At 42.3% G+C, this 21,152-nt stretch overlaps 1 protein-coding gene across 8 annotated transcripts in view; it reads left to right on the plus strand.

The window, feature by feature from the left end:
• The window catches only part of TMEM40 (transmembrane protein 40), a 30,985-nt gene that overhangs the window by 4,294 nt on the left and 5,539 nt on the right, over positions 1 to 21,152 (plus strand). For 6 of the 8 annotated variants that reach the window (XM_061618214.1, XM_061618213.1, XM_061618218.1 and 3 more), the window contains 6 exons: positions 5,110 to 5,192; positions 11,426 to 11,473; positions 14,787 to 14,882; positions 15,397 to 15,432; positions 18,158 to 18,190; positions 19,802 to 19,870. In XM_061618214.1, the coding sequence (XP_061474198.1) occupies positions 11,434 to 11,473; positions 14,787 to 14,882; positions 15,397 to 15,432; positions 18,158 to 18,190; positions 19,802 to 19,870 (274 nt within the window). In that variant the 5' untranslated portion in view covers positions 5,110 to 5,192; positions 11,426 to 11,433. Of the gene's footprint in view, positions 1 to 1,145; positions 1,180 to 4,066; positions 4,120 to 5,109; positions 5,193 to 11,425; positions 11,474 to 14,786; positions 14,883 to 15,396; positions 15,433 to 18,157; positions 18,191 to 19,801; positions 19,871 to 21,152 lie in introns of those variants that run through there. The other 2 variants (XM_061618211.1, XM_061618210.1) reach the window with 2 other exon arrangements.

Here is a 21,152-nt window from a genome sequence, read left to right on the forward strand (position 1 = left end):
TTTCATTAACATCCCACTTCTCCCCATTAAACCCAAGGTGGTATACTTATGATTCATAGGTAGGCACCCATCTAGGCACCTACCACATTTAGACCTGTTTAGCTTCAGCAAGTTGATGGCCTCAGGTGCCCTTTGACCATACGCTAGGATGTTATTTTTGGCAATATTAGTAAGGCGAGCTATACTATGCCAGCAGGACCCAGATTCTTCAGGCAGCTGTTTGGGTACAAACATCCCAACAGGATCCACTAGTGCTGGCATTAAGTGCCCCTGTCACTTGGCCATGGGCTTACCTGGCAACAATGGCTGGGAAGCTTCCTGCCATTTTGAATTTTCCACAGTGTTCTGAAGCTGCTGCTGTAGTATTACTGTGCAACATTATGGAATCTTAAAATAGCAGAGGCTTCTTAGAGCCAGCCATTTCTGCTGGAAACGTCTACAGTCCAAAGAGCGACCAGGAAGTCAGGATGGGTGAGTCGGCAGGGGGTGGCACTAGTGCCAGAGGGCACCACCACCACATTGCACTATGCAAAGGGGCCTGTCTAATCTGGAACTAGCCCTGACCAAGAAGAACTATTACATACTTACCATGCAGCCATGACTGTTCAGCACTTTACCTCACTCTAAAAGAGCCAGAGCAAAGAGGTCCTTGGTAGAAATATATTCAGGGCCCTGAATTAGCAAGAGAATTCTGGGTCAAGCTCTGGATTAATTTACTTGTTTTACATTAAATACATGTACACTCTATAAATAGTGAGCATGTGTTTGTTTACTTGTATACGTCTTGGGTTGCTCTTAATTTTCAGTCTACCCAATTTCATTTTACTGGTTTGTTTATTTGCATCACCTAATTATGCATGCTGAGGTAAGCTAGCTTCCCCAAGGACATCCCTGTTGTTTTATTATTGTTAACATTTCTATCCCATCCTTTTTTCCAAGGAACTCAGTGTAGTATACAAAGCTGTATCCCACCCCACCATTTTATCCTCACAAACACCTTTTGTGGTAGGTAAGCCAAAGAGAAAGTGACTGGCCGAAAGTCAGTCTGTGATTCATGGCGAAATGTGGTTTTGAACCTGGATCCCTCCGCTCCTATTATATCTTTTCCCCTCCATATCTGCTTTTTTTCATGGTGTGCATAGATTTGCAGAAGTATTACCTGTGTATTTTCATCATGAGGTGAGTTTCTGTCCTGTGTTCTGTGTTTTAAAATGGGGGTACTTTGTTAATTTCAGTGAGTGTGTTTCGGTTTCCATATCTTTCAGATGAATGGTTTGTGTGCTGGAGAACAGCCTATGCTAGCAGGCATACAAACTGTTGTTTTCTAAGTAGCTGTCTCTATAGTTTAGAAGACAACATTATACGTGGGCATACAGTCACCACATGTTCACACAAACTTATGCACTTATAATGAATGCATGTGCATGAAAATACATGCATGTATTTTATTCTTCACATGTATACGCATTAGGTATAGATATATTTCTCTAATTCTTATAACCACTTGTAGGCACATATACATGGCATAAATGTATGCATCATGAAATGTCTGCTATAGTTAACCGCAAATATAATTCCCAAGGGAATGGCAAGGAATAAAAGTTTCACAGAGCAGGTACCTCTAACTAGATCATTAACCCAATAAGCGGGTTCTTATTAGGAGACCCGCAGACACTGATCATCATTAGACTGGCATTTCTGTTTTAATTCTTCATCCTCCAATCTAGATGGACCCAAAAGACTATGCTAACTATCACAAACCATTTTGAGGCAAGGTCTTTGAATGGGCGGAGGGTGCACAACTTCAGGCTTTCTTGGATGACACAGTTTGTTTGGATCCATTTTATTCTGGTTTCTGACCTGATTCTGCCACAGAACCTACCACTGTTGCCTTTCTGGGAGAAGGGCAGGGAGAATGTGACCTGGTTAGTTCTCCTGTACTTCTCAACAGCTTTGGATGCTAGAAATAATGATATCCTTCTGGAACAGCTGTTCAGAGTGGGAACTGAGAAACTCTGCTGCGGTGATACTGTTCTTATTTGGCAGGTCACTTCCAGAAAGTAGTATGAGGGCACTGTTGCTTTGCCCCATTATACTTGAGATGTGAGGTTCTACGAAGGTTTGTTCCCCCCTATTGTATAATATCTATGTGAAACGAATTAGTGCTGTCATCTGGGTGTTTGCAAGCAAACACCTTTATCTCTCCATTTAATCTAATGCTGATCAAGTGATAGATGTGGACTGGATGATGGCTAATAAATTGAAGCTCAATTTAGATAAGATAGACAGAGGTGTTGTTGGTAGCTGGCTTTATAGGAGGTACTATAGTTCAGTGATAGATCACAGGCAAGAAGGTCTTAGATTCAATCCCTGCCATCTTAGTTAAAAGGATCAGGTAAAATATATTGAGTAAGACTTCTGCCTGAGACTGTAAGAACAGGGCGGAGAACCTTTGACCATCCAGATGTTGCTGGATGCTGATGGGAGTTGGAGTCCAAGAACAATTGGAGAGCCATAGGCTCCCTAGACCTGCCCTAGAGAGCCAATGCTAGTCAGACCAGGCAGTATGAGTCTAGAGTCTACCCTGGGAGAAGACAGCTTCCTATGTTACTGACCAAAGCAATGAGGTGGAATTCATCCTGTTCTGGATAGTGTTGTACTTCCTGCAAAAAAACAAGTTTTAATATCAGAAGTAGTATTGGCTCTATCCCTTACTCAGGTGGAGATGTCCAGGTGAATCTGTGATTGAAGTGCTAACCTTGATGGTAGCAGTCAGAATTCCTCCTGCTGCTACTCTTCAAGTTGTTAACTGAGACACCAACTTTGCAACTGTTTAAAGCAGTTAAAGGGATGGGGGAAACCTGTCTCCCATCAGATGTTGTTGGATTCCAGCTACCATTCTCTTGACTGGCCATGCTGGCTGGGTCAGAGGTGATAGAAGTTGGAGTCTGACAACATCTGGAGGGCCCCTGCCCCCCTAATTTAAGGGAAGAAGAAAAATCAGAGGCAGCTGCCACTAAATGGGAGAATGGGGGGGGGGGCAAATGGCATTCCCACATTAAGCAAACCTCTCATTTGAAAAGGTTCAACATAACCCTGGTTGTAAATGTGTCTGTGTTTTGAAGACTGCACTACAATTGATACACAACACAGCTATAGGAGTTTTGATTGAGACAGGTCAGTCAAAACATGCCTCATCAGCTTTACTGGCTGTCTATTTCTGGACACAATTCAGAGAGCTGATTATAACCTTTAAAGCCACATTCAGACTGGGACCTAGAAAGACACACAAAGTAGCCTCCTGTATGTTACGATCTGCATCAGAAACTCTTATCTGGGTGCCCTGCCTGTGAAAGCTTAGGCAGGTGGCAAATAGGGAAAGGTCCTTGTCCATGACAGTGCCCTGACTTTGAAACACTCTCTTCAGGGCTGCTTCCTTAGTGTCTAATCTGATGCTGTACTTCCTAACAGGCCTGCCTTCCTCTGATTTCAGAGCTGCTGTTTTATGGTCTTTTCCAAGATTGTATTTTTAATTTTAATTTGTTTTGCTGTGGTTTTGTTGTGTTTTCCTCTTGTTTGAAAGCCACTATAGAGATTTCAATTTAAAAGTTGGATGATAACTAATTGGATGAATGAAATTGCTGAAGCACACAAAACCTCTCCCCCTCTAGATGCATCATACTTGGTGTTAAAGATAGCATCTCTAATTGCTACTCTTTCCAATTTCCCTCTGTGATCTGGACATGAATGTAGTAACAGTTGCAGCAGCAGAGTCAGAAGATGTATTTACATGCCACCTCTTAAGGCACTGAAAACAGGAAATAAACTCAGTATCAATGTAACAATGAATAACTAGGTAACTCCCAGATGTGCAATACTGTGCTGTCCATGGCCATCCAAATATATCAGGGGTTTGTCCATTTCTCATTATTTAGAGTGTTAGGAAGACTAGATGCAAATGTGAATACAACCTCTTTGCCATTCCATCTTGCTTTCATTCAAGAGTGCCAGACCAGAGTTTTCCCATTTGTCATCCCCTAAAGGTTTTTGAGTCTGTGAGAGATATAAAACTATTGTTGGCATGCTGAACCTGAAGGTCTATTGTGGAATGCATTCATGGTAATCCAACCTCTTCCTTGGGTTCAAATCTCTGGGCATTCCTAGTTTTGCTGTCTTGGGGCTTCTCTAATGTAATAAGGTTTTCTTCACTTAAAATTTAATATGTACTTCTGATATTGTCAGTTGAATGGTCTCCTGAGGTTCAGACCTTGTGTCTCAGGGCCTAACTAGCAAAGGGAACTGGCCCTTAGGAGCAAAAGAGGCAGTGTTCTGCCCGCCCACCCTCAGAAGACTGTGACCAGTCTTCCAGAGCCTAAGTACCCCCTTTCTTTCCTCTTCTCCCATACTATAATCACTCGCTCTCTATTACCTTTTTGTCTTCTTGCTTGGAGTCTGCATCACTGTGGTTTGGTGCCTCCCACATAACTCTCCCAAACAAGAATTCCCCCCTCCAAGCAATCCCCATTTAAATTGGCTTTCTGGGAAGCCAATGACACCTATCAACATTTCCCCTCCATATAGCCTCCTTTCCTTGTGACTGGCAAAACCTAGCCAATCAGACATAGTTAGCTGCATACAGTCAGCCTCAAGCAATGTGATTGTTGATTCCCATGAGTCGCTCTCACAATGCAGGCCATTGAAAGCAACAGTGATGACAATGACCTTGACTGGGCTCCTGCTGGGAGGAAGGGTGGGATATAAATCAAATAATAAATAAATAATACCTGTGGTTAGCTCTCAAAGCCAGACCAGCACCAGTAGCTAGATATTTTCAATCTCTCTTCCCCTCCCCTGTGTTCCCAGTGCAGGCAAAATCGCCTTTTTCATTTGTACTTATTTGCTTAGCAAGGGCATGATGAACTAAGACCACTCCTACTGCTATGAGTCAAGTTGTGTATGAGGGCCGATCTAAGATTACTTGACACTGAGTTGTGACTTATTCCACCCCACCCAGAATGCGTATGTGACACCCTGAATGAGACACCCAGCTACTATTGCTCCGGGAAATAATTATTCAAAAGCCATTCATATTTCCCTTTTGTCTTTCAGGTATTTCATCTATGAAATAGCAAGGACGAACAGAATAGCACTTATAGCTACAAAAGAGGCAATCATACATAGCAACATCACAGGTCAGTTAATCTTTTTCAATTGCTGGATTGTTTTATTTTGGTAATGACTTTACTTCAAGTACATGGATGTTATTTTGCTTCTGTATGTGGAATTTAAAGCATTGACTATATTCTGAAAACTAGTTTTCCAGAATTATTTTTTTTGCAGGCACCATGCAATGGGAAGTAGGTTGTCTAAAGCAGGAGTCCAATGTATGTCGGACTCCACAGTCAATACTTCTTGAAGAAACTGTAACCTAGCATGTCTAACAAGCATTATCTAGGAGCTATAACACAAGATCTGAGGCTCTTACCATATATGGAGTGAGAAATGCCAGATGTCCAAGCTGGATTTAGAAAGGGAAAAGGCACCAGAGATCATATCTCAAACCTACATTGGATAATGGAACGGAGCAAGGAATTTCAGAAGAAAATCACCTTGTGTTTTATAGATTACAGCAAAGCCTTTGATTGTGTAGATCATGAAAAACTATGGAATTCTTAAAATGAAATGGGGGTTCCACAACATCTGATTGTCCTGATATGCACCCTATACTCTGGACCAGAGGCAACTGTAAGGACAGAATATGGAGACACCAATTGGTTCCCCATTGGAAAGGGTGTGAGATGGGGATGTATTTTATCACCCTATTTCTTTAATCTCTATGCAGAACATATCACATGGAAAGCAGGATTGGATCAAGATGAAGGAGGGAGAGATATCGATAATTTAAGATATGCAGATGATACCATACTACTAGCAGAAACCAGTAATGATTTGAAACGAATGCTGATGGAAGTTAAAGAGGAAAGTACAAAAGCAGAACTACAGCTAAATGTCAAGAAGACTAAAGTAATGACAGCAGAAGATTTATGTAACTTCAAAGTTGATAATGAGGACATTGAACTTAACAAGGATTATCAATACCTTGGCCCAGTCATTAACCAAAATGGAGAAAATAGTCAAGAAATCAGAAGAAGGCTAGGACTGGGGAGGGCAGCTATGAGAGAACTAGAAAAGGTCCTCAAATGCAAAGATGTATCTCTGAACGCTAAAGTCAGGATCATTCAGACCATGGTATTCCCAATCTCTATGTATGGACAGTGAAAAAAGTGGATAAGAGAAAAATCAACTCATTTGAAATGTGGTGTTGTAGGAGAGTTTTGTGCATACCATGGACTGTGAAAAAGACAAATAGTTGGGTGTTAGAACATATTAAACCAGAACTATCACTAGAAGCTAAAATGATGAAACTGAGGTTATCATACTTTTGACACATTATGAGAACACATGATTCACTAGAAAAGACAATAATGCTGGGAAAAACAGAAGGGAGTAGAAAAAGAGGAATGCCAAACAAGAGATGGATTGATTCCATAAAGGAAGCCACAGACCTGAACTTACAAGATCTGAACAGGGTGGATCATGACAGATGCTATTGGCGGTGGTTGATTCATAGGGTCACCATAAGTTGTAATCGACTTGAAAGCACATAACATACACGAAGTAGGATTTTGCCTATGAAATGTTAGGTAACACAATACATATGTTTCTCCATACTTTGCAGGGTCCTTTCTCTGGAATGTTGTTAAAATAATGCAGTGTTGATGGGTATCTTTATTTCTGTAAGGACCCCCATTAAAGCCTAAATTAACTATAATGCTTAGATTTTGTAGCCATTACTACTTATTCCTAGGAACACAGGGAGTTCTCCAGGGTTTCTGGCTGGGGACATTCCCAGCCTTACCTGGAGATGCCAGGGATTGAACTTGGGACCTTCTGTGTGCAAAGCAGTTACAGCCCTTACTTCTCATGCTGCCCTGGGCTCCTACTGGGAGGAAGGGTGGGATGATGGTGATGATAATGCCATTAATCTAGCCTTTCTCAGTAGAATTATCATTCTTGATATGCTGCTTTAACCAATATCACGTATCACTTTAAGAACATAAGAACATAAGAAGAGCCTGCTGGATCAGGCCAGTGGCCCATCTAGTCCAGCATCCTGTTCTCACAGTGGCCAACCAGGTGCCTGGGGGAAGCCCGCAAGCAGGACCCGAGTGCAAGAACACTCTCCCCTCCTGAGGCTTCCAGCAACTGGTTTTCAGAAGCATGCTGCCTCTGACTAGGGTGGCAGAGCACAGCCATCACAGCTAGTAGCCATTGATAGCCCTGTCCTCCATGAATTTGTCTAATCTTCTTTTAAAGCCGTCCAAGCTGGTGGCCATTACTGCATCTTGTGGGAGCAAATTCCATAGTTTAACTATGCGCTGAGTAAAGAAATACTTCCTTTCGTCTGTCCTGAATCTTCCAACATTCAGCTTCTTTGAATGTCCACGAGTTCTAGTATTATGAGAGAGGGAGAAGAACTTTTCTCTATCCACTTTCTCAATGCCATGCATAATTTTATACACTTCTATCATGTCTCCTCTGACCCGCCTTTTCTCTAAACTAAAAAGCCCCAAATGCTGCAACCTTTCCTCTTAAGGGAGTCGCTCCATCCCCTTGATCATTCTGGTTGCCCTCTTCTGAACCTTTTCCAACTCTAGAATATCCTTTTTGAGATGAGGCGACCAGAACTGTACACAGTATTCCAAATGCGGCCGCACCATAGATTTATACAACGGCATTATGATATCGGCTGTTTTATTTTCAATACCTTTCCTAATTATCGCTAGCATTTGTCACTAGTGCATCTACTTATTAAGGATGTATTTGTTAGAGAAATATCTTATAATTACTATTCATATATTTTATGTGAAGCTTCATTGTGTCTTGCTAGCAACATATCAGAAAATCCACCCAGTCCTCCCCACCCCAGGCCTTCCCACTTCTATTGGTATGTTGTCTATAACAGCATTCTTTTGAAATTGCAGGACTTTCATGTGATATCAAGAATATTAGAAATTACAAGTGCACAGAATGGATGTTGGAGGAATATAGACGTCATATCTATTTAAGGCTATATTTTGTTTAGCTAGAAACAAGCAAATAGATTCTTAGGAAAAAGAAAGCTTCAGAGAAGTTCCATTTGTGAGGGTTAATACAACTCCCAGTGGCTCTTCCATGCACAGAACCATTTCATTGTTTCTTTTGTGCACTGCAGATTGTAAGGTCCAGTTTTTAAAAGATAGAGGTTCCTCTGGAGTCGTGTCTACTTTCATTATTTCAATAAAGTTCTGTGAGGCTATGAGGTTCAGAAGTGAGGGACAGTCCTTTAGAATAAGCAATGCCCCTTCAAATATGATGTGAGACAGTGGAACACTTGAGAACCAACAGTCAGGCCTCATTCTAGTGAGGGAAGTAACCCAAAATTATGTGAACAAACTGAGTACTTTGACTTTCCAAGTGCTTCCAGCATCAATGAAATGGTACTGAAATTTGTAAGCTTGCCATCATTACATTGATCTGAGGATTTATTTGTATACTTACCCTGCAGGGTGATCATTTCCAGAGTCACCAGTGCACTGCTTCTAAGCATTTACAATTGCATTTACCAGTCTGTAGCCATTAGTTTGTCTGCTTAAAACATTTCTATCTCCACCTTCCAGAATAAATATTTCAAGGCAAAAGAATATTGCAATAAAATGCAAGAGTATAAAAATTAAAGAAGATGAGGGAAGTTGTAATCCAGCAGTATCTGGAGAGCCACAGGTTCTCCATCTGTGCATTAAAAGCATGGGGGAATGACATTGTATTTAGCTGGTGTCCAAATCTAGCAGAGTATGTGGTAAATGAGTATCACTAGGGAGATAATTCTATAACTAGTTCAACATCACACAAAAAACCCTGACTTTGGTCACCATCTACACAATCTCCGGAAGCTGGGAAACATGGAGTAGAGCCCCTGAGAAAGTTCTTAAATTGTGCGTAGGTTTATATGGGAATAAGGAGTCATTCAGATACTCTGGTTCCAAGCTCTGTAAGGCTTTAAAGGCACAAACGAGCACCATGAATTGTACCCAGAAATAGAAGACAGTGAAGATATTTTCACATTGGTGAAGTGTTCCAAGCAGCTGGTTCTGGTCAATAATCTGGTGGCTACCATAATTTGAACTGAAATTTCTGGGTGGTCTTCAAGGCAGTCTGTGTACAGTGTATTGCCATAATCAAGTCTGGATATTATCCAAGTATAAATTGGGGTGTCTAACCTGTAACCATTAGATGTTGCTGGATGTGATCTCCTATCAGTCCCAGACAGCATTGCCAATAGTATAAACACAGATCTTTGGAGCCCCCGCCCCTCAAGGTGGCAGATGGCTAGGGATAGGGCCTTCTTAGTTGTGTGGTGACCTTGCTTTGGAATATTTTAACCTTTGCTAACACTGATTTTATGCTGTCAGTGGATCTGCTGTTTTTATTCTTGTGGTGATATCTTATTTGCAAAATGATGTTTTTATTGGTTTTTGCTGTAAGCCATCCTAGAAATACTTGTTATTGAAGGACATGATATAAATCTATAAAATTAAAAAAGGATTACTGTACTATGCAAGGCGTTCTTTCTTCAGAAAGGACAGTAATTATAGCAGCAGACTAAGCTGGTGAAAGGCATTTGTGCCATGGACTGCCTTCAAGTCGATCCCGACTTATGGCTACCCTATGAATAGGGTTTTCATGGTAAGTGGCATTCAGAGGGAGTTTACCATTGCCTCCCTCTGAGGCTAGTCCTCCCCAGCTGGCTAGGGCCTGCTCAGCTTGCCACAGTTGCACAAGTCAGCCCCTTCCTTGTCCGCAACTGCCAGCTTGGGGGCAACTGGGCTCCTTGGGACTATGCAGTTTGCCCACGGCTGCACAGGTGGCAGGGCAAGTAACCACTCACTGAGCCACTCACTGTGGGGGTGATCTTTAGCTGGCCCTTGACACCCAGGAGACACGAGCGGGGATTTAAACTCACAGACTCTGGACTCCCAGCCAGGCTCTCCTCCCCACTGTGCTATACCAGCTGTGCCATAAATATACCTGAGCCTCCAAAGTAAGGCCAGATCTATAGCACCCTGAATCTGCAAATTTTATTCTTACGGGGAAATACAACCCTATCCATAGGTCAGTTAAGCCATCTGTCCACAGCACCTCCATCTTGAATAGATTAAGCTTTAGTTTATTAGCCCTCAGCATTGGTGTAGCAAAGCAGGAACATGGATGAGTGCAGCTGCAACGCTTTTTTTCAGTACAAGAGGAACGGCGTGATCAGCTAGAGTGATGTTTGCCACAGTCATTGTAAGCTGGGGGGAGGGGTGAAGCATATGCCTGGCCTGCCACATGATCCCTTTATTAGGTAGACTACTGGCTCAAGGTCACCCCTTCATGGTCTTCCCAACATGCTAACCACTATGCCACCATTTTCCAGCTCACTATTATTCGTCTGTCATTTGATACTGATGAAATGCTGTGCTGTGTACTGTGGGTCTTTGGAGTGTATATTGGCTCAGCCAGAGCTGCCTGCATTTCTGCCCTCTTCTTAGGGGTGTGGGTATGGAGGTTGCCATGATGAGCTCTTGAACTTCAAAATGTATCACTGCACCACTGGCCCTCATGCAGCCCATTACAGACTCTAGTCACCCTGATCCACACTTCTTCCTGAAGACTTTAATGAAAAGGAGAGAATTGAACATTGTCAGCATATGGATGGCACCACACGCCAAATCCCTGATCAACACTTCCAAGTAGTTTCATGTAGATAGCACAGAGCTCTGTGGAACCTCCTATCATTAACACCATGGGACAGAGGAAATTGTGCCCAGCATTATCATCTGGGACCAATTAGACCAGTAGGAACAGAAATGCCAGAGCATGGTGTGCCCCTAAAGCCCAGCACAGATAATGCAGAAGAACACCATGGTGGATGGTAATGATTGCTGGCTGCTGAGAGGTCCAGGATCATTTGTGCACTGCAATGCCGCAATAACATGTTGGGACTGCACTTGATAAAATCTGCTCCTTGAAAGTATGCTCTCATTGCAAGTCTTAAGGCTGCTTCACGTGTGATATTTTTCCTCTATGAAGATTATCATACAGGATAACAGGATTGCATTGCAGTGCAATCCTAGGGATGTTTTCTCAGAAATGTCTCATTGTGTTAGAGACACTTCTTACTCTTTAACTTACTCAGCTCTTCTCAAGGATCTCTTAGTTTTGCTTTTGCTTTGCTTTGCTTTTTTAAAAACAAGGCTGTTAGTATTGTCTGTCTGTATAACTTTGAAGTGGATTGTGAAAAAACGGAAGGACTTATCTGATTTACAATTTCTCTCTCAAACAGATACAACAATGAGTAACTCAAATTCTGCTGCTTCAGTTCATAAGCAAGGTAATGAAAAGGGGGACGGATGACTGAGGGTGTGTACACAGCACATTTTTCCCCACCTCAAAGAATCCTGGGTACTGTCCTTTGTTAAGGAGAGTGGGAATTATAGCTCTGTGAGGGGTAAACTATAGTTCCCAGGGTTCTTTGAGGGGAGGGATGTGCTTTATGTGTGCTGAGTGTGTACAGCCAGTTTTTGTTTTTTTTAAAAAAGTGTTACTTAATTAACCCTGCCTCCCAAGAGATCAATATTTTGCCCACATCTTCTCCTATGGCAGGCACCGTGCCTGTTGTATTTAGTTTGTGTGCTTGGCTATTGTTATGGGCCACCTCTGTTTTTCCTATGGATATTGGTCATCCCAAGTCCTTAATATTTGATATAAGTACACAAAATTATATAAAAGGTAGTGGAAATGTAGTATAAAAGGCAAGCCTTTATTTTTTTATTTAATTTAAAATATTTCTATCCCACCCTTCTACACTATAATAGGGCACTCAAGGCAGCTTATAATAAAATCAAACATGTACATAATAAAAATTGTACATAATAAAGATCACAAAAACATTAAAATAAATTAAAATACATAAAATGCAATTAAAATACTACACACACAAACACATACACGTATATATGGGGAGTGGTACTGAAGGGACTACAGAGATAAAAAATAACATAGAAGGCATAAAATCAGTGTCAGGCTGTACCCTCAGTCGCTCTCAAAGGCTCTCTGGAACAAGATCATTTTCAGAAGTCTCCAGAAAACCATCAGGGAGGGAGCAGAGTGGGCTTCTTGGGGTAAGATATTCCAAAGTTTGGGGGCCACAGCTGAAAAGGCTGTCTCCCATGTGCCTGTCAGTCTAACATCTTTCATTCCAGGCACGCAGAGGAGACTGCAGGCAGATGATCTTAAATCCCAGGCAGATACATATGGGTGTAAGCAGTCCCTCAGGTACATTGGTCCAAGGCCTTTTATAGCTTTAAAGGTCAGAACCAGCACTTTTAATTGGGCCCAGAAACAAATTGGGAGCCAGTGGAGTCGATAAAACTGTGCTCCAGTTAACATTCTGGCTGCTACATTTTTAACCAACTGTAATTTCCGAACCGTTTTCAAAGGCAGCCCCACATAGAGTGTGTTACAGTAATCAAGCCTCGATATCACCAATACATGTGTCACTGTGGCCAAGTAAACTGCTTCCAGGAATGGATACAGCTGGTAGACCAGTTTGAGCTGGCTGAAAGCACTCCTGGCTACCGCAGCCACCTGATATTCAAGCAGCAGGGCAGGATCCAGGAGGACTCCCAATGCGGACCAGCTCCTTCAAGGGGAGTGCAACCCCATCCAGAATAGGTTGCAACCCTATCCCTGGCACAGTTTTCCCCTTGACCACCAACACTGCCATCTTGTCTGGATTAAGTTTCAGTTTGTTAGCCCACATCCAGCCCTTCACGGCCTCCAGGAACCGGTTTAGCATGAGCACTCCCTCCCTGTGATCAGGGGGTAGGGAGAGATAGAGCTGAGTGTCATCAGCATATTGATGACATTGTACTCCAAATCTCCAGATGACCTCTCCCAGCGGTCTCATATAAATGTTAAAGAGCATGGGAGACAGAATGGAACCCTGCGGTACCCCATAGGCCAACGGCCAGGGGGTCAAGCAGTACTCTCCCAGCACCACTTTCTGGGTCCTGTCCATCAGGTAGGACCGGAGCCACCATAAACCAGTGCCTCCCAATCTCATCCCAGCTAGACGGCCCAGAATGATACCATGGTCAATTGTATTGAACGCCGCCAAGAGGTCCAGTAGCACTAACAGGGATGTACTCCCCCTGTCTGATGCCTGGTGTAGGTCATCAAGCAGGGCGCCCAGGGCAGTCTCTGTCCCAGGACCAGGCCTGAAGCCTGATTGAAAAGGGGCTAGATAGTCTGATTCATCCAGGAAAACTTGGAGCTGAGCAAGTTGAACTGTCCTATTTTTCCCTTGGGTTGTGTTACTTTCACTTTGAGGCAAAGTTCTCAGTGAAACATCAACAGGAGATAAAAAGTCCAGGCCTTTGGCCAACCTAAGTGCTTGTGGCTGATAGAAGTGAATTAGGTTAAAATAATAGACCACAGGCTTAGGATGCAGAATTAAACTCATGTACACACTGTGAGGGAGAAATAAGAGTGTAGCATGGATGTGAGTATGCAAAGCCTAGATTAAGATAAGCAAATGCTATAAAAACCAGCCAGCCATGAAGATCAAGGTCAGTTGTCTCTGACACTGACCGAAGGCAGAAGAGAACATCTGCTCCAGGTATTGAGATCCATGCACACTATAAGTGAGAGTACTCCTTTACTGAGGTTAAGTGATGTAGGCAATACCATGAAATATAATGTATTAGTGTACATCCCCAATATCTGTGCTGTGTATGATCTTGGTTCTGGTATATGGCTGTCCACTTGTAGCTGCAAATATGTATATGTTTACAGTAAAAAGGAATCAATAAGAGTTTCCATTGTTGATCTTTCCATTTTTTACCGGAGGCATCTCTAGACTTGGGAAGTGGGATCTCCAACCACTTGGTTCGCCTAGTCAGATCTAACTGTTGACAATAACAGTGAAAGCTTAGGTGACCACAACACTTGTCATACAAGTTATCTGAGTAGACATGGACCGAAGGGAGATGCAAGAATCCTCAATCAAGTGTGCAGTTTCACAGATAGAGATGGTTCAAGGCCATGGTGACTATGCTAAAGTGACATATTTTTTTAAAATAGGCACCCATGGGTTTAGCATTTTGTTTCAGTTTATTTTTCTGTAATACTTTTGAATCATACTCAAAAGCCAGTTTGAGACAAAAGTCTGGCTATTGACAGCCTGTTTTAGGGCTTGGAATGGCCTTTGTGAATTGGTGAGATCTCTTCTCTAGTTTTAACAGCTACCACTGTCTGTAAATTTAGCCTTTCTCGATTAATGTATTTTCTATTGTAATGTAAATTACTTTCTGAACAGGCCACTATCTGATTAAACTAAACACTCATATTAAAAGCTACACTTCCCTTTTATGTACCTGTGGCTGTCAGCTCTAACATAAACTTGCAGGTCATTAAATACTCACCGATACACAACTGAAGTGAACTTCTGTGCAGCCAACATTAGATAGGAGCTGTGGGAATGAATATTCCAGCAGTGTTATTGACTTGTGGCATTAGTGTTTAGGTGTTCATGCACCAGCACCAGATGTGTGTAGGGGTTGTAAATAATACTCTTCTTGCTAATTGCCTCTACTTCAATACAATAAATAAATACTTGTTGTTTTTCTTCTCAAATTTAACAGACGGGAAACAAAAACGAGCTAAAAAAACAGAATTGCAAGAAGAAAGTGAGGGCTACCGTTCTTCTGGGGACCTTACAACAGAGTGTCAATCACAAGGTAATCCAAAAGGATTTTTTTTCTGTGTCCAGGCAGGGACGTGGGTTTGGAGCATTGGTCTTCATCTGGGATTTATCTTGAATGCCAGGTTTCAACATATGATAGGACTTACTTTCAAGTTAATCTTCAGATAAGCCAAGTTCAGACTCGTACTGAGCTGAAACAGGGAGAGTTTTTTGTAAACATTTATCTCCACACACTCATTCCCCATAAAATCTGTCAGATACCCTCCCTCCTGAGATATGGCTGGCACTCTTGAGCGTTTGAATACTTCCCTATTTCAACAGGCCTTTGGAATGCCTGGCTAGGTTCTGATGTTGTCTATCGCTGTTATTAATGTTAATGTTTGTTTTTATGTGCTCATGTTCTTATGGTTTGTTCTTGTGTTTTAACTGTGGGATCATCACAAAAGGATGGTTATCTTAATCATTTGACAAAGCTTTGGTGTTTTTACAGTAACAAAGTTTTACCCTAACAACAATTTTATCTGTTCTGTATTTCTGCATCATTTTAGATCCACCCAGAGAAGTCGTTCCATATGGTGAATCAGGCAAGTAAACTAAAATCACAGCCAGCACTGCTTTTAGATTTTAGAGGCCCTTGGGTAAAATGCTGTCAATGGGTTGCAATCAACTAAGTTCTACTCAGAGTAGACCCATTGAATATGCCCAGGTGTAGCACATGAGCCTTCTGGAGAAATTAACCAAAAAAACCCAAAATTAGCTAGTGGACAGAAGGCAAAAGATACATTCACTTTGGTATGATATGATTTTGTTGTATTTACAGATAAACAGGGGTGTCAGACACGAGCCCCACCATCATATAGACAACTCTGGCAGCTTCATTGCAAAGGGTTCTCTATTTTCATTGCTTGCCCAAATGTTACAATATTTTAAGTTCACCTCCTAATTTCATTTTCTGATAGAATCGGTTATTCATAGTAAGGAAACTCAAGTCTAAGGGCGCAACGGCTCAAAGATGTTAATGAAAAATAAGGGGTTATATCAAGCTAGAACGAAGCAGCTAGATTTGTTTTGTTTTTTGAGTGCCTTTGGTGTAGTGGTTAAGGTGCTGGACTATGACCTGGGAGACCAGGGTTCAAATCCCCACATAGCCATGAAGCTCACTGGGTGACCTTGGGCTAGTCACTGTCTCTCAGCCTCAGAGGACGGCAATGGTAAACCCCCTCTGAATACCACTTACCATGAAAACCCTATTGATAGGGTTGCCATATGTCAGGATCGACTTGAAGGCCATTTTCATTTGATGTTTCAAGTCTCTCTTTACGCCCTCTAGTGGCAACTTCACCAAACAGTTTGTGCGTGTTAATTAAGAATACTGTTATTTGCAGTCAGAAAAACCTGGTGAGCAAGGAAAGTAATTTTTACAACACTCAAATACTTATTTCTGGGATGTAGGGGAATCTTCACATGCATGGCATATATGACATGTTAACTAATATAATATAGTTAAATAATATAACTAATACTATTAATGTTTTCTGGTTTGTTTTTTTTGCACAAGGAGATGCTTGCTTGCTTTGGTTGCTTCCAAGCAACCTGTTTATTGAGCATTCATCCTGATGTGGTTGCACAACGTTGGCAGGAAGGTTGGGTAGCATTAGCTGTTTACTGAGCATTCATTCTGATTTGTTTGCAGAGAGATTATATGTTGTTGTTGTTATGTGCCTTCAAGTCGATTACGACTTATGGCAACACTATGAATCAGTGACCTCCAAAAGCATCTGTCATGAACCACCCTGTTCAGATCTTGTAAGTTCAGGTCTGTGGCTTCCTGTATGGAATCAATCCATCTCTTGTTTGGCCTTCCTCTTTTTCTACTCCCTTCTGTTGTTTCCCAGCATTATTGTCTTTTCTAGTGAATCATGTCTTCTCATGATGTGTCCAAAGTATCAGAGCTGGCCCCAGGCATGCTGGGGCCCTTGGGTATCAGTTTGCCCAAGGCTGTGATGTGTGCACGCGTGCGTGTGCGCATGCAGCCCCCCACCTACCTGTCTCCTGCCTTTTAGCATTGCCATTAACCAAGATGCCGGCCACAGTTTCCCTAAGGGGATGAAGCCTCCGCCGCCATCTTCGTTGATGACACACGTGCGTGCTATATGCGCGCATCTCTGCCATCAGCCAAGATGGCAGCAGGCAGGGCCGGTGCCAGACATGCCGGGGCCCTGCATGCATGTGCGCACACACACATATACGCGTGCGCGCACCCAGGGCCAGCCCCAGACACGTTTGCCCCAGGCCCCAGCGCTCCCCTTCTGTGATTCGCGTGTGGTGAGAGCTTCAGGATTCCGCCATTCCCTTGCTTAACTTAAGTTGTTCTGCAGTTGTGCATGCAGCCGTGCCCTTAAGAAAGATGGCGGCTGAGGTTTCCCTAAGGAGCTGAAGTCTCTGCCGCCATCCTGTAGCTCCAGGGCCCCTCAGGCCAGTGCCCCACCTGGCCGCCCTTTAGAACTGGCCCTGCAAAGTATGATAACCTTAGTTTCATCATTTTGGCTTCTAGTGACAGTTCTGGTTTAATTTGTTCTAACACCCAATTATTTGTCTTTTTTGCAATCCATGGTATGCGCAAAGCTCTCCTCCAACAACACATTTCAAATGAGTTGATTTTTCTCTTATCTGCTTTTTTCACTGTCCAACTTTCTCATTCATACATAGAGATCGGGAATACCATGTTCTGAATGATCCTGACTTTAGTATGGCATTGTGTCAAATAGTTGTTAACCCACACTTTTCAATGTATTTCCCCATCACTTTCATTATTGGAAAAAAAAAAAGTCCAATTTTGACCGGAGGGGGGGGTGTTTGGAGTAAAGCACCAACACATGTAACTTGAACCAGTGGGGGACAATAGACAAAAAGACCACCCATTCTTCCCTTGCTGATTCTCTCTTTAAACTGTTGGCTTGTTTTCTCAGCTTTACTTCCTCCTGTCTCTTCCTTTCTAGTCAATCAGAGATGGTGTCTGTGAGTGCAAGCCTCATGGCACCACAATGGCTGCAACAGCATGCATTTTTTTCTTTGTAGTAATAAACCTTGTTTCTTTATTTTTTCAACTATCAGTCTTAATAGCCTAGTTATTTTTGCACTCAGCTGCAATAGATATGAAAATCTAACAGGGGTGAAGGAAGAAGTGAGCTTGTTGTGTTGAGACCACCAAATCACCTTTAATTGTGCAGCCTGAATTTGTCGCTGAATCCCACCTTTAAATTGTGACAGTCTGGAAGCACCAGTTATATCAGATGTGTTCTTTTTCAGAGGTTGCGTGCAGAGAAGAGGCACCTCCAACTGGTAAATACAAACTGCTGATTATGTTGTTTTTTCTGTTTAATTCATGCCTTTTAATTTCATACCAATATTGCACTAGTTAATTTTCATACCAATATTGCACTAGTTATCTATCTGGGCTATGAAACCTGAAAAGTTGCCTCATCTGCTATGTCCATTGTCACCTTTCAGAAAGGACTCACAACACGAAAGCAAAAATATCATGTGTGCTTCATACACTGGATGTTTTTTGAAGCCATCTCTCTATTGTTTTTTAAGAAGGCTTTTTCAAAAGCTTTTTGTGGAAGAGTATGAATGAGGAGAGTTGCCTGGGTGAAAGTGAAGTTATTTGTTTCATGCTGGTGATTTTTAAAATTATTAATATTTATTGTTACTGACTGTGCTTTAAAAGGTTTTATGAAACAAATTTGTATTTTAAAACGTTGTGGGCCACATTCTGAAGGATTTCCTAAAAACAAAAACAAAACACCCAGAGTATGGATCACAAATTAAAATGAAATTAAATTAATCTGATTGACAAGAACTTTGTCTGTAATCATAGGTACATCAAAGTAAATAGCACTAGCTCCCCGTTCTTGGGGGTTGTCTTTGGTGCACACCTTTGCCCTTTTATCAAACAAGTCAGTGGGGAAATATTCACTCCATTGGTTCACACAGAGAAAGAGAAAGGGCATGCAATGACACAAACCAGTGGAAGAACTCAGCCACCCCTCCTCATGTTTCCAGGGTCCAGGGCAGGTAGCAATAGTGCCCTGCTAGTAGTTCTGCTTCCTCTGGCTATAAAAAAAAGTCCCAGTGAGAGGTATGTTTGATAAGCCAGCAATTTCATACAGCATCCATCAGACATTGGGCACAGTGTGGTTGTATAACAGCCTTTGCTTGCAACTCAGATATAATGACATGACTTATAGCTTTGCGGGTGGGAGGTGGAGGGGGAAGATAAGCAGTCCTAGCCACACATTGGATTTGTACATATTTGTTTGATGCTACAATAATTTTCAGAATTGGATCATTTAGCCACTGACTGTATGGCTGCACAAGAAATGTCTTGCCAAGAGGCAAGCAGCTTAATATAACAAACATAAGAAGAGCCCTGCTGGATTAGGCCAGTGGTCCATCTAGTCCAATGTCCTGTTCTCACAGTGACCAAGCACATGCCTATTGGAAGCCTGCAAGTTTCTGCAAGAGAACTGGAATAGATGGTCAACTGGACAACATTTTGACTTTTTTGTTGCCAGTTGAATGCATTTGCTGCCATATTAGGCGTCAAAATGCTGGGAAGTTATGATGTTGCTGGATATTATGTTTTAACGTTAGTTTTAGATTTTATTCTTGATTTTAAGGATGGGGCTGCAGGACTTGGAGCAAATCACATTCTACTGCCTAGATCTTTCCCCCGTCTCTGCCATCTTCCCTTCTCTTTTTTCATGGTGATGGTGGCCATGAAGCCCCCCTGGCTTACTATTCTGTTGTTGTTTCTTTTGCTGCTGCTTTGAACAAAGGGCTGGGTAGGGGGAAAATAATATAAGCTGATGTTTCCCAGCTTCAGTCTTAGTACCTGGGCTTAAGGTGTTTGTTTGATTACTACTTTAATCCAGGTTTCATTTCCTACAGCTTATGAAAATGGTGTCTGCCAGTCACCTCACCACCCAAGATGGTGGCTACCAAGCATACGAAAAGATGGTAAGAGTTTAATTGCCCCCAGATTTAATTGCAGATATGAACCAGTTATGAGCAAATATGAGTTCTGTGCCCAGGTGACCATCAAATCCCAGATTTCAGTCCTAGACTTGTGAAATAACAGTGACATAGTGCTTTAATTATGGATGCTTACATTTTAATGCATATGTGATTGTAAGCCGCTCCAAAGCTCATTTTGGCATTAAGTGATTTATAAATAATACAGGAGAGCACATGTAGAGTAGAATGCCTTTTCCACAACACTAAATAGACTCCACATTGTAGACTTCCAGATGCAAAGTTCTTAGCAATTGATCAGTAAACAGACTTATACTCTTCTTAACAATCTTTAGCATGTGAATAAAGCATAGTTCCACATTTAAAACAAAGCACATAGCCAAGAGGTTTGGTGACTCAAGTTCTTTACTCAGGTCTCTGTCTCTGGAAAGCATAAATTATGTCTTTAGAGTGCAGTTAGTCAAGATCCTGGCTGTTGTCTGAACCAGTGCTTCCCAACCTTTATGAGGCCGGGACCCCTTTTGTAAGCTCAAAAGATTTCATGACCCCACCCCCACGCTAATTGTAATTTTAGTCTCTTTTAATTGAAAAAAATGGTGTGTGGCAAAAATCACATCTCCAAATATCCCTTTCCATAACAAGCTCCCTGCAAACAAGGAGGGGTTGCTTTCTTTTCTTAATGCAAAGATCCAATCAAATTGGTATCCCCTTTCCCCCTGAAACACAGTCTGAAGAGGTACAGTCCTGTCTCCCAACACCAGTGGGTCACAGTGTTGGACTAAGATCCAGGTTCAAATCCCCACCCAGCCATGATGCCCGCTGGGTGACCCAGAGCTTGGAAAAGTTATTTTTTTGAACTACAACTCCCATCAGCCCAATCCAGTGGCCATGCTGGCTGGGGCTGGTGGGAGTTGTAGTTCAAAAAAGTAACTTTTCCAAGCTCTGGGGTGACCTTGGACCAGACACAGTCTCTCAACCTGACCTATCTGACATGGTCTAAAAGGATAAAATGGAAAGGGGGGGAGGAACCATGTGCACCACCTTGAGCAACTTGAAGGAAAAAATGGAAAAGGACTGCCTTCAAGTTGATTCCGACTTATGGCTACCCTATGAATAGGGATTTTATGGTAAGCGGTATTCAGAGGGGGTTTACCATTGCCTCCCTCTGAGGCTAGTCCTCCCCAGCTGGCTAGGGCCTGCTCAGCTTGCCACAGCTGCACAAGCCAGATCCTTCCTTGTCCGCAACTATCAGCTGGGGGGCAACTGG

Source organism: Rhineura floridana, chromosome 3 (genome assembly GCF_030035675.1).
Source record: "Rhineura floridana isolate rRhiFlo1 chromosome 3, rRhiFlo1.hap2, whole genome shotgun sequence".
Lineage (NCBI taxonomy): Eukaryota > Metazoa > Chordata > Lepidosauria > Squamata > Rhineuridae > Rhineura > Rhineura floridana.